At 37.6% G+C, this 13,653-nt stretch overlaps 1 protein-coding gene across 1 annotated transcript; it reads right to left on the bottom strand.

Annotated features, from left to right (window-relative positions):
* Positions 1-3,186: 3,186 nt before the first annotated feature.
* LOC143866507 (small ribosomal subunit protein eS25y) lies at positions 3,187-10,889 on the bottom strand. The gene is made up of 4 exons (XM_077375981.1): positions 10,744-10,889; positions 10,535-10,609; positions 9,994-10,128; positions 3,187-3,500 (listed from the first exon to the last, which is right to left on the bottom strand). The coding sequence occupies exons 1-4, from the start codon at positions 10,744-10,746 to the stop codon at positions 3,387-3,389; spliced, it is 327 nt and encodes a 108-aa protein (XP_077232096.1). The 5' UTR covers positions 10,747-10,889; the 3' UTR covers positions 3,187-3,386.
* Positions 10,890-13,653: the final 2,764 nt, after the last annotated feature.

Below are 13,653 nucleotides of genomic sequence, written 5' to 3'. Positions count from 1 at the left end.
TAATATTTCAATTTCTTATATCTATACTTTCTTTCATTTTACATTGACAATATTGTATTAGTTATAAGGATGAAAAAGAGCAATCCATAATGCATGGCCGTGCCTATTCCATCTGCTAGGGGAAAACCTTGGAAGCTGCACAAAGGGAAGCACCAGATTGGGCCCTTATACTTCAATACAGTGCAGAAGGAGATGAAGCTTTCACAGCGGCACCTCAAAGGCTTGTTTACAAAATTTGAAACACAAGCGAAGTACGGGTGGGGACTGAATTATAAAATCTCTTTAACATCATCTCTATAATTGATTAGAAGAGGGCGAGTGTTCTCCTTTAAGATGCTCATGTAAACTGAATTTTTTCTTTTTTTTTTTGAAATTGATGCTTCTAATTTCGTATGAATGTATAGTGCCATGAGCTTGCTTGCTTCGTCCTGTGCATCACGATACTTCTTAAGATAGTAATTGCCTTTTTGCATTCCACCACTCCATGTATCCCTCTATCACACGAAACCTCCAAGAAACTGCCTTCTCACCTTTTTCCCATTCCACCTCTCCACCACATACTGCTTTTATTAGATTCCATTTACGTTTCTGTTTTCCGATTCATATTCCAAACCTCCAGTACATATTCTTCCCCCTCTCTCCCAAACCCTTCGGCTCGCACCTCCATATACGGTTCTTTCCAAAGGGCTTTGCCAGTGAAGAAGCATCTCATGGAAGCTTCGGCCACTCTTTCCTCTATGGTTCTTCATGTACATATTTTCCCCCTCCCAAGCTCTGAGGTTTCGGGGCCTTATTTAGGTATGTAAATTTTCCTTTTCTTAATTTAATTCCTTTTGTGCATATGTGATCTCCATCTCCCATTATCTCCTTTAGTTTTTTTTCTCCTCTTTCCTTCTCCCAAAATCTCCATCTCCATTTTTACATTTGCTTCATTTGATTTTTTGTTTTTCTTTGTTTTTCGTTCCGTTGCACGGGTCTACAACTAGTTAGTAATAGAGATTGTAGTTTGAATGTAGGAACAAGAATGAATGACCCGTATGCCCTGTTCGTTTAAGATTATGCCAACCGATTATGAGGCCAAAACCAATTAATTTGACACAAATTTAGACGTAGTTTTGAGTCCAACAATTGGTTTTGGCATCACAATCGGTTGTCATAATCTTAAACAAACAGGGCTTTAGCTAGGGACCCATGCTCTCCTTCCACTCAATCCTACCTATATAACTCCGGACCTATATATTATATTCATTATTGTGATTCTTTTGACCAATAACATCTTTTTATCCCCCTTGAAAATGACTTCATTTTTCGTGAAAAAGACCAGCAAAAGGAAGTGAAAATGTAGTCATTTCTAAGAAAACAAAACAAATGGGGGTGGAAATGTGCTGGTAAACGGGATGAAGTATCATTCCCTTGTGACTTCTCTATACACCTCTGGGTAATATATTGCATGCTATTGATCAGTAAAGTTAACTGGACGTTGCAAGCCCAATTTGTTGAAAATATAACTAGGTCGGCCACTTGATTTGACAGGTCGGTGAATTGCTCCATCGTGGGGTCCGGCGGGATGTTGAGCATCGTATGGTGGAGACTATTCCACATGAGGGAGGCGGGTGTCTCCCACAGGAGGAGGCATTGAGGAACTAGCATTCCGGTGGGCCTGAGTTTGCTGGCTTCTAGTGACCATCATGCTGCTTTGAGGAGGATTCGTACCCTTAAACTCAAAACTTGAAGGTCCCATGGTCGGTGCCAATCAGATGGTGCCGAAATCTGTTCACATCGGTAGAGGCTTGATCAAAGACTAGATCATTGAAGATGCATACCTTTGAGCGTGGGTCTATTTATAGAGTTTGGATCCCTTGGAAGCTCAGGAAGTTTGCCCTCCTTAAAGAGTTTCCCATTGGCCAATCTTTCTAAGAAGTCGGTTTCCATGTTTACCTTGGATATCTTCTAAGTTTCCTTGTGGGACTCGGTTACTTATTTGGATTTCTGAATTCTAGGAAGGTTGCCGTGCTAGGAATAAGATAGATTTCCTCTCTAGGGCACATTCCTAATAATCCGGGGTTACTATCCTTGCTATTGTCCCATAACGGCAAGTTCAGTTTCCTAAATAGGCTATGCGCCACATGTCGTGATCTTAGTATTACCCCCAACAAAAATCACCATATTTCTACAAGGCGAAGGTTAAGAGCTCAAATCCATATGCTTAGACCTTCCAATATATTACACAGGTGAGGATATGGGAGGTAAAAGAGAAGCTAAGAATTTTTCAGATACCATTATAGAAAGGAAGTTACTAGTCTGACTAGGTATTCTAATCCGCCAAGCCTCTAGCACTTGCAGGAAACAAGGGAAAATAACAGAAAGGGAGAAACCTCCAAACAAACACATTTAATCTCATCAATTAAATCACATAGTTTCTAGAAACCATTGTGGATCCCTTTGGCCTACTTCACACTGTGAAAAGAACAGCATTCTATTTCCAAACTACCTTTAATTTGGTTCGTGAAGATGGTCAGACTCCGATAGAGTGTGAACCTTGAAGAACAGCTTTCCACTTCCAAACTACCATCAATTTGATTCATGAAGATGATCAGACTCTGATAGAGTGAGACCTCGGCTTCAGTGAAATCCGCAAAGGAATAGATGGTGTCACCCGAAAATTTTCTAAAAACATTGCAAAGAAAGCATCCACCAAAATTGAGTTTATGAAGTTTTTAGGAGGGGGCTTCCAGTTCAACGATTGCCTTTAGCCCAAAATTTGAGGTTTAATTATGCTCTCATGGGTGAAAGTAATGGGACTCAGTTTTCAACCACACAATTTCCAGCAAGCATCAGCTGCTTTATACAGGAGAGGTGATGATAAATGCACCCCACACCCACCCTTCTTATATACATAGCATCCCATTTCTTTTGGTTTTATGAGAACAGTTTCTGTCCAAAAGTCACAAAAACCACTAAAAAGAAGCATTGGAAGTAGCCAGTGGTTGCATCTCTTCAGCCTTTCATTTTCCTGGCTAAGGTAAAAAGCAATTGCGCACTCTGATGTTTAGAAGATATCAAAGATTTTAGACACACCAACTGTGTACCGTTCCATCTGAAGCCTCAACTTCTCGGAAAACCAACAATTCAATCTATTTATAAAAGCCTGGTTACTTCTACTTGTTAAAAAAGGTGGTAAAGAACTGGATGGGAACATCATACTCTTAAGAAATTGCAATGACTTTTGAGTAGCGAGCACTAACAAGTAACAGAATTTAGGTCAGAAAACATCAAAACCTGAATAAGAAATGCAACAGTTTCGCAATTACTGCAAACTAAAGCCTGATCAGTAATAAACACTCTTTATGGAATGGAACAAACTCAATAATGAAAGAGGACTACTTCTAGGTATTGGTGGCTCTGGTATAAATCTGCTGGCTGGAGTGAGCAGAAATCATCCTGATCGAACCTCTTGCCATTAGATCTTTGATTGCGCGACGAGCGAGTGATCCATTAATCTGGAGATAATATTAAAAAAAACAGCTTTTCATTAATCAATTACCAAAACGCAGTCATTTTATAGATAATATATTGGAAAAGCAAAAGGTTATCCCAGACATAGATCTCCAAATACATACCATTGAAGCATTGAGGAAGAGATCTCAAGAATGGTTTAAGAGATCTAGGGCATCTGTGGATGCCACAAAATTGGTCCTTATTTTCAAATGGGACATTAAGGCCCTCTTTGGAAGCCATTAACTATATCAATTTAAAAAACTACAATAACCATTATTTGCACAAAAACTTCAAAATCATTTACATAGTATTATATGCAAAAGGATTTTAGAGGCATCCAAAGAGGCCTCTAGTCTCTAAACAGAGATTCAAATAACAAGTACCAGCTAACAAGAAAATGGCTGAAGAAACTATATTTATGTGAGGAAGAAGTAAGGAATTTTCAGATGAAAATGCTGTCATTTCAGCACTGACACGACTTGCTATGTTCCTTCTCATACTACCATATTAGAAACATGCTTGATTGAGAGATAATACAATGAAATTGCAAAGGACGTTTCAGACATAAATCTTAAATACGTAGCGTTGAAACATTCAATGACAGAAATAAGGAATGCTCTGAGAAACCTGGTTTCTAAACTGGGCTTAAATAAAATAGACACAGCTGACAGGGCATGAGAGGAGATATTGAATATATATGAGGAAAAAAAATACATATTCCAGATGAAAGTGTCGAAAGTAAATCGATCTCTAGGGAAAAAGACAACCAAAAACCATCAATAGAAAAGATCAAGAGGGAATCAGCAGCCTAGACTGAGCACTTTCATTTTATCTCCTCCCTTAATTTGCTTAAACCTACAAAAAAGACTCCTCCTATCCCACTCCTAAACACGGAAAAATCAGACGAGTGAAATTCCATGCTGTAAGCACCAGTTACTGATTCCAACTTGCCGGCTCAAACCTGTTCCCTGCTCTACTTCTGCAAAAGATCCTGCGAATATCCAAGTGGTATGTGTACTGTTCCAGATTTTCGTAAAATGACTACGATAAAGAGTGAAAAGTATCACATCCTAGAGGGCACTTTCTTTTCACTTTGCTAAGAAAAATGAATTGCAGCAAAGAAGTTAGAAATGCCCAGTCATGATCCAAACAAACAAGACTGAATCTTTTCCAGTCAAAACATCTTCATACCTAGAATGAGCACATAATCAGTTTATCACCGGGTCATGATTTATATAATCAACAAGTTTTTATACAACACCTGACCGTCAAGTCCCGTCTGAGCGGTACCGCCCTTGATATTTGATCCAACAGCCGCCCACTTTTTAAGAGGCTGCTGTTGGATCAAACATCAAGGGCGGTACTTTTGACGTACTGCACACATGGAGATTGATGGTTGGGCATCATGTAATTTCTCTATAATCAACTATATCAAACCATGAATCTTCTTTTCTAGCTACTATAAATATGTAACAAAGTCAAACAAAAAAAAATGATATTGATGCTCACTTTCCAAACAGCTACCCCAAAAAGTGGGCGGCTGTTGGCTCAAATATCAAGGGCAGTACTTTTGATGTACCGCCCACACAGGGCTTGATGGTTGGGCATCATATAATTTCTCTATAATCAATCAACTATATCAAACCATGAATCTTCTTTTCTAGTTACTACAAATATGTAACAAAGTCAAACCAAAAAAAATGCTATTGATGCTCACTTTCCAAACAGCTACCCCAAAATAAAATGTCATTCTAAGGAGCAATCTTCTCAAAGCTACCTTGGGCAAACACCCCTCACAATAAACTCACACCAATCCCAATCATAGCTTGATTCTCAGCCACCTCCATTATAATTACACAAAAGAATAAAGTCTAGACTATGAAAGAGCCCGTATCATTCAAATTCAAAACTATCCCCTATCATCAATCCATGATGCTTTTCCAAAAAATTAGTCCTTTTTTTAATGGCAAAAACCTTAGTCCTTTTATATATTCAATTTACAAAAATTAATTCTTACTCAATACCAATCCATCTTAATTGAAGGGTCCTGATAGTGACCAGATCGGGAAGCAAAAAGTTCATAAAATACATGGAAAATAGGGGGGAACAAGAAACAAAGAAGCAATAGGAAATCATATGAGAAACACATTGAGATACACATAGGAAATGCATTAGAAACTTTTAGGTGAACAATAGAGGAGCATCGAGGGTACGAGGGTAACACATATGAAAATTGACGAAAACGCACTTAAAGGCATGGTTTCAAATCGGTATTTCGGCCGGGAACCGACCTCAATAGTACATAAATCCGAAATTACCAAAATTTCGACTGAAATTTCCACATAAATCTTGCAAAATACCAAAATTGTTTTTCAAAATTTTACATGATTTCAGCCAAAACCGAAAAATTTAGGTTTCGACCTTTCGGTTGTGACCGAAACCGACATTTAAATCCTTGCTTGAAGGATGAATCCACCATACCAAAATTCACGTTTGCTTAGGGCGAGGTCAACCCAAAGAACTTTCTAGAGTTGATTTTTTTTCTTTTCTCTTTTTTGAATGATAAGTTTTTTTTAAAATGAGCATCACAGGAATATATTTGTTAGTTTAAATTTCATACAAGATTCTTTATGAATAAATACATGGATAATGATATACTTCTAATGAGTTTTTTTTTTTTTTTTGAAATATTAATATATTGAAGGAAGGAACCAAGAAGGTTCACAAATTACAAAGAAAAGGAAAAAGAAAATACAATTTACGGAGGGAGATAATCAAACCACTCTAAAACTAATGAGTTTTTATATGGTGTAAGCGCTTATAATAGCCCGTTTTCCTTCTTTCATGTTTCTACCTCTTCGAAATCGTAAACCGTACCCACTGAAAGTCTCTCGAAAATGGCTGAATCATCTTTTCTCAAATTTAAAATTTGGAGAGCGGTAGCATGAATTAACATTGGTGATGAACTGATAATGTGCTAATTCTAGGTATGAAGATGTTTTGATAGGAAAAGGTTAAGTCTTGTTTGCTTAGATCATGACCGGGCATTTCTAACTTCTTTGCTACAATTCATTTTTCTTAGCGAAAAGAAAAGAAAGTGGACTGACTGCCTAGGATATGGTGCTTCTCACTCTTTATCATAATCATTTTACGAAAATCCGGAACAGTACACATACCATTTGGATATAATTCATTGACAAGATGATCAGGAAATAATATTAACGGTTGGCCTTTTGAGTTTGAGTCATTATTAGGTTATGTTTTTAATGTGAGGATGTTTGTGATTAGGATTTGGATATAATCTTGCAATCATCTTCTTTACAAGTTGCAGCTTCTGTGTGTTACTGATTTTAATCTCTATGTTAATGTCAATAGTATAAGTGCTAGGTCCTAAGTGATGCTTCTTTAATGATCTTTCATCATATTATTGAATTGATTGTGATCCATTTACTTAAGATTTAGGATAGAGTACAGTTCTACATGAGTGCAATACTCATGTCTTAAAATTCAACACAAACACTCATGTTTGCATTTAAAATAGCCTTTTGGGTTTATATGATCTTAAAAGAATACATTAATGTGTGATAAATATGCTCTAATAGTACTTGCATATTTCCCTGATCTTTGCCTCGTAATCATAATTTTTTAGGTTTAATTCTCATTTTTGGGGTTTTAATCTTAGTTCAAAATTTCGTTTCGGTGGCCATTTAGTTTGTAAATGAATCAAAATATGTAAAACAAAAGGCATTTTTATTACTTGAACACGAAATTTTCTTGCACAAGTGCAAGTGATACATAGAAAGCTTAAAAAAAGGAAATGCATGATATCATCTCTCATAAGTCACATGTCTCAAGAGCATCATTCATAACCCTGATGATCTTACTCAATGTCTTCGTCGTCGTCGTCGTAATCGCCCCTGCCGCCACCACCAGTAGGAGGAGCATCTTCAAAAGATATGTCATCGTCGTCGTTGGGCCCAACCATAGTATATATGATGAGAGATATCCAATTTAAGACTGTTGAATAATGTATTAGGGTAGTTTAGACATTACTTGTAATGGGTACGGGTATTGTAGTCATTGTAAGTTGGGTTGATCCTTCAAGAAAGAAAGAAGAAGAGTCTATCTCCATCCACGCCATCATCTATTTCTCTCATATCTCTCTCGCATCTCATTTTCCTCTCTTTATCTTCCTATAGTTTCTCCTCAAATCTTCCTAAGATCTCTCTCCCCTACTGTCTCATATTTCTCTTTTTTTGTTTCAAACCCCAAAAATCTCTCTCAGTATTTTCAGTGCCGTCGTTTCTCTCTCGGCAAATCCATTTTCCTCGGCCGTATTTACTCTTTCTCTCCTCTGGGTTGCCGCATGGAGTGTTTTCTTCTTGTTCTTCAACCTATCTTTGTTTTCTCCATCTATATTTGTTGTGTCTCATGTCTTTTGTCTTCCTCTCCAAGGTGCCCACCAAGTGTTTGATAAAATGTATCAAAGGGGTTTTGTGCCTTGAAAGTCTTCTTTTCGTTTCAAAGGGGTTTTGTATTTCATGTCTTATTCCAACAGTTCTGTTGAAATCTATGATTTCGACATAAAATCCTACAGCCCAACAAGATTGCTCCATACATAGATCATTAGAATCAACTTGGATAACGTCACACTAGTCACGCATGGATTTGATGACTCCAAGAATAATAAGCCATCGTCACTTGGTAGTTTTGAAGTTGATATAATCTTTTGAATTGAAAGGAGCCAAATAAAACTTCAGTTAACCATCTAAACGCCAATTTCTCCAATCTAATGAGTTTTTTGGGTGGCCTACACAACCTATCTACAGCGAAATATAAAAGCCAAGGAATGTTAAATGTGACTAGGAATTGATATGGCGGATATCAATTCTGTTGAACTGCCCATATCTCTATTTCATGTATCATCATTTTTATACTCCTTATTAATTTAGAAAAAAGATACAATCAGGATTAACTTTGGAAAATTTGACCAGACCTCTTACAAGATGATGTTGCAATTTGAATCTCAGGCTACACACCAGACATAAAGGAATATTCCTTCAAGTCATTCTTTTTTTTTTCTTGACGATTCAAGTAGTTTGCTAACTCATGTTTTTTTATTATTTTTATAGTTCTTATTAGCAGACCCCAACTAGTTTGGGACAGAGGTTTAGTTGAGTTGAGTAGAGCTGAGAGTTTATAGTTTTTATTAATTTAGAAAAAAAGATACAATCAGGATTACTTTAGAAAATTTGACCAGACCTTTTACAATATAATGTTACAATTTGAATCTCAGGACATAGACCAGAGACAAGGAATCCTCCATCATGTTGTTCATTTTTCCTTGATGATTCAAGTAGTTTGTTAACCTTTTAATATCGCAGAACTCTCAACAAGGAGCACGATAGATATATATAAACCAGACCCCACATCATAGAACCAATTGCCCTTTTTTTCTATTCATGGATCAGATAAAAAAAGAAGAAGAAGATATGCCAATAGAAGTTCTCTAATTATGTAATAAACCCAACAAATAAATGCAAAAACCAAAATCTCTACACTATCTTCAGGGGCAACCTCTTAAATGAACTCACATGTTACTAAGAGTACTTTTGTTCTCACCCTACTCAACAATTTGCAATCCTAGACCCACCTTGAGGGGCTACCTCGTAAATGAATTCGCATGTTCGTAAGAGTAACTTTATTATCACCTGACTCACCCAATTGCAATCCTAGTCTTCATTAAGAACATTTACCATATTCAACACCAGAAGCACTACAAAAACCCATTTCGGATCAAGAATCATAGAACATGGTTTAGAAGGAGAACGAAAAGCCAAATTACAACATAAAAATGGATCATCACAAAGTCAAGATTGTATTCAAGATACCCCTAATCATCAACCCAAAACCCTAATCTAGAAAGGATATGAAAAATTAAATTCGAATTTTAAAACATGGAATCATGGATCATAACAAAAGCCTTCTTCTTTTTAAAGTAGTGAGGAGCTCCTATTCAACCCATAGTTTCAATACTCCCCCATGTCGTCATGGACTCCCCCGAACAGTCCCCTTTTCCTTGGCCACATTCTTGTCCGAATCCACATTTTGCCCTACAAAGACAATCAAAACTCCTTTTGACTTGCCCGAGTTATGACCGCGTCAACCGAGCAGCCCAGCCACATCAACTGACTACTCGAAAGCGTTGACCCGAGTTGACTAGGAGCGTGTATTGTCCAACATCCACGTTTTGAAACACTGATTTAACCTTCTCATCCCATATCACGTAGCACACAGAGGTTTTGAAACAAGCCAAGGACGGATTATTTAAATCCCCCTATTACGACATACTCGCAAGGGCTAATAGGGCTCTCAGAGGTTTCGTGATCTCGGCCAATGACTAAGACAAAAAATATAGTACTCAATCTGAACAAAAGCAAACACAATTCTACACAGACACACCCAACTCAAGAGATAGAGGAGAAAGAAAGATACCCTCAGTCTGTCGGACAAAATCGAAGGAGTGATGAGCTTGTACTTAGGAACTTCAATAAGAAGCTTGTCATAACTACCCTGATCAAAGAGAACCATGTTGTTCACCTTCTCCTTCTGCTTCCCTTTGCTCCATTTCTGAAACGAAAACCTCGAAAAACTCAGTGTAATAAATCAAATGAAGGATGAAGCCATAAACCTAATAAAAAAAATCAAATGACTTCCAACATCGATAGAAACCTAATTTATAACCAAAACAAGCATCCAAAATATTGCAACTCATCAAATAAAACTCAAAACCCGAAGTTGAACTAATGTCCTTCCAAAGCCCTGAGATCTACATGAATGATGAAAACCCTAACCCTCATAAAAATAAAAAATCAAATGACTGCAAGCATCGATAGAAGCCCTAATTTATAAGCAGAACAAGCATCTAAAAAACTGCAATCCATCAAATAAAACTCAAAAAACTCGGTTGAAATAAAGCCGTTCCAAAAGTCCTTGAGATCTACATGAATGATGAAACCCTAACCCTAATATATACCTTCTTTTTCTGTTTCCCTCCGCCAGATTTAGCAGGCTTGGAAGATGGAGGCGGAGCTTTTTCCTTCTTAGGCGCCTGCACCAAATTAGGGGAAAAAGATAAAGTGATAAAACGCCATTAAAGTAAAAGACGAAGCTCTGAGTGAAGAAAAATAACAGAAATCAAAGTAGATCTAGTAAAATTGAGAGGATAAAGGCACTCAAGGTTACCATTTTGCAGAGGCGATTTTTAGGGTTTCAGATCGAGCGGAGCCTCTTGCAACAATGGACTCTGCTAGGGTTAGGGTTTTGTGATGAGGAAGGGATTTTATTATCCGAATGGAGAGGAGCAATATACAAAAATGCCCTCAGTATGTTTGTTCGTTTATGTCTATTTGTCAAGGGGTATGTTTGTAATATTCTAAACCCCCTCTCATTCGTGGGAATGGTAAATAAGAATCGGCATGTGATTGTCGATGGCCTCATTCAGACGTTTGGTTTTGCAACTCTGGTGTAACTGGAAAGGGGAGGCGGAAATATCACGGGAAATAAAGGACGAGTTTTGTTTCCCTACTAAATAGGCGGTATTCTGACATGTACCTCTCATCTTTTCTTCCTAAGGATTTTGTTACCCTATCTTTGGTTAAATGGAAAATGAAGGAAGGCTTTGATACCCTGTCCTAACTCCTAACCATGGTTTTAAATTTCGACCGAAATCCGAAATTTCCCTACAAAATTTCGGATTTCGGTGGAGATTGACATTGAAATCGCTATTACCTGAAACTGTAATTTATTTCGGCCGAAATTTCGTTTTTTCCCGAAATTTCACCAAGAAAACCGGTTTTTTTGGTGAAATCATTTTAATATTTTACCAAAATTTCAGTAATTTCGGCCTAAATTTTATATTGAATAAAGTGACCTGAGCCGGTCCTTAATTTTAGGGAGATCATAGAAAAGATATAAAAATTTAACACATGGCATATTTTCATTGCAGGTCCTATTCTCGGTCTCCATATCATTTTCCTTGAGAAAATCTTGATTCCCAAACGATCCTATGGATTGGAACAACCACCATATTGGGGCATAGAATCTTATTTGGATTTGGACATAAAAATTGATTTGAAATTTTAGCAAAAAAAAAGAGAAAAAAAAAAAAGACTTAAGATTTTTTGAATATTTGATTCTACTCCAATGTTGTTCCATATGCTACCAAACGCTAGAATCAGAATCACAATTGATTCCCTTGTTAAATTCCAATACTTACCCAAACAGTAGAATTGCAATTGCTATTCCGTTTACCGAGGGATTTGGAATGGGATTGGAATGTGATATCGGTTCAAATTCCTAATTCCGCCGCACCTTCTCTATTCTCACCCTGAAGTTTGTTCCATAATCCCTCCTGTAGTTATTTTAAGCCTTAAAATGTGCACAATGTAAGGCACTCTAATGGACGGTCCGATTTGAAATGGATCATGACTCTGGACTCAAAATGTAAAATCCGAATAGCACTTTGAAAAGGATCCGATCGATAAGGAATCCAAATGGATCTTGACCCAGACATAAGTGGATCCGTTGGCACCCCTAGCTATGTGGGATACTCCCCGCATTCAGCAAGAAAATCTTCAAAGATAAACCAGAGAGGAAGAGTCATGGGTCATGGCCCATCCGTAATGTCATTCATCAAATGGCGTTCGTGAAATGAACGGTTCGGATCATTGAAGAAGCGGTCCCACCTTGCTTTTCAAATCAATCAAGCATTTTTGAAAATGTCAGAGAAATTTTCACTCAATCATGTCAAATTAGAACGATTCAACCATACAAAAAGGTTCATCACCTCATGTCCCCATTGATGCGTCCTATACATCTTCGCTTAAGTCACTTCGACCTTGTGGTAACTCAATAATACGCATCCAAAGCAACCAATGCAAATTGTCAGAAAAATAAAAACAAAGGATCAAGCATGTTGATAGTGAATAAGTGATACAATTGTGCGGATGCATCCCCAACGGCCTCGATCAGAACAGAGTACATTATATTTCTAGGATGGGCTATACCCACCTCTTAATCACCAGAGCAACCCAATTGTCAGGTCCAAAAGCTTGTCCGGAAACCTTCCTACCCCATATATAAGGATTTAGAGCACCTTTAATTTTGGGCAATGATATTTTCACCCTTCGCCCCCCTTACAACGTGAACGGCAGGCAACTTTAACGCTTTTTGATGTCAAATCACGTTAAAATGGGTGCGAATGCGAACTGCAGGCCTTAATTTTTCCCTAATTGCAAAAGTTCTACCCAAGCCTACCCCAACTACTTTGGGACAAAGGCTTAGTTGAGAGGAGTTGCAAAAGTTCTACACAAATCCTTGATTTAATAAAAATGAACTCTAGACTTCCCTTTAAACTACACATGGCCCCCACTAGTTGCCAACCTAACCTAATAGCACCTTACTTCTAGTCTATTGGGCCATCATGTAACCCAGACTTGCTAAAATGAGTCACTATTATGTAAAGAGCTACACTCCTAGGTGATGATTGAAGTTAATTCCATCTCATCCATTCAAACATCAAGATCCAACATCTAAGGGGAACCCTCCAAATTTTGCATGCTTCAGGGAGAGCTTGCCACCTCACTCTTTCTTTTTTTTATTATAAAATTTTAGCTCTTCCTTCACCTCCCTCCCCCCTCCTTATATTTTGTTTTTTGGACAGAATATCAAGCTTCTGAAAGCAGAGCAGAGCAATCTCAGTGAATAAGTAGACTTTCTTGGGTTCCATTACAGTATAATCTTGTTCATTTATCCAATTACAAAGCTCTTGCTCTTTCTCCTGCAAAACAACCAATTACTCCAAAAGCTTAAGTTGTTAGTGTTAGAGATGATGTTATCTAATCATTTATACTTCCCCCGCCCCCCCCCCCCCCCCTCATGTGTGCCGGCCGTAGACAAGGATTTTCAATACCACGGAGTTGTGTTTTGAACACAAGACCTGCCGTGGGGCAATAGCTCTTATACTATGTGAAACAACCAATTACTCCAAAAGATTAAGTTATTACTGTTAGAGATGGTGTTTATTTAGTCATTTGTACTTCAACATCTCCTACCATAATCATGGTGGGATCCAAATATTCTTTTCCTCTTGTG

This window comes from Tasmannia lanceolata, unplaced genomic scaffold, assembly GCF_043159265.1.
Source record: "Tasmannia lanceolata isolate RefF3 unplaced genomic scaffold, GAP_Taslan_0.1 ptg000135l, whole genome shotgun sequence".
In the NCBI taxonomy this organism is placed as follows: domain Eukaryota; kingdom Viridiplantae; phylum Streptophyta; class Magnoliopsida; order Canellales; family Winteraceae; genus Tasmannia; species Tasmannia lanceolata.
The sequence above is the reverse complement of the archived record's forward strand: the minus strand, read 5'-3'. Positions and strand labels throughout refer to the sequence as shown.

Bases quoted from the DNA above. Each gene is read 5' to 3' on its own strand.
- LOC143866507 (XM_077375981.1), bottom strand. The intron at 10,129-10,534 runs GTATATATTAGG...TTTTCGTTTCAG, and splicing joins GAGGGAAACAGAAAAAGAAG to AAATGGAGCAAAGGGAAGCA. The intron at 3,501-9,993 runs GTATCTTTCTTT...TATTATCTCCAG, and splicing joins TTTTGTCCGACAGACTGAGG to ATTAATGGATCACTCGCTCG.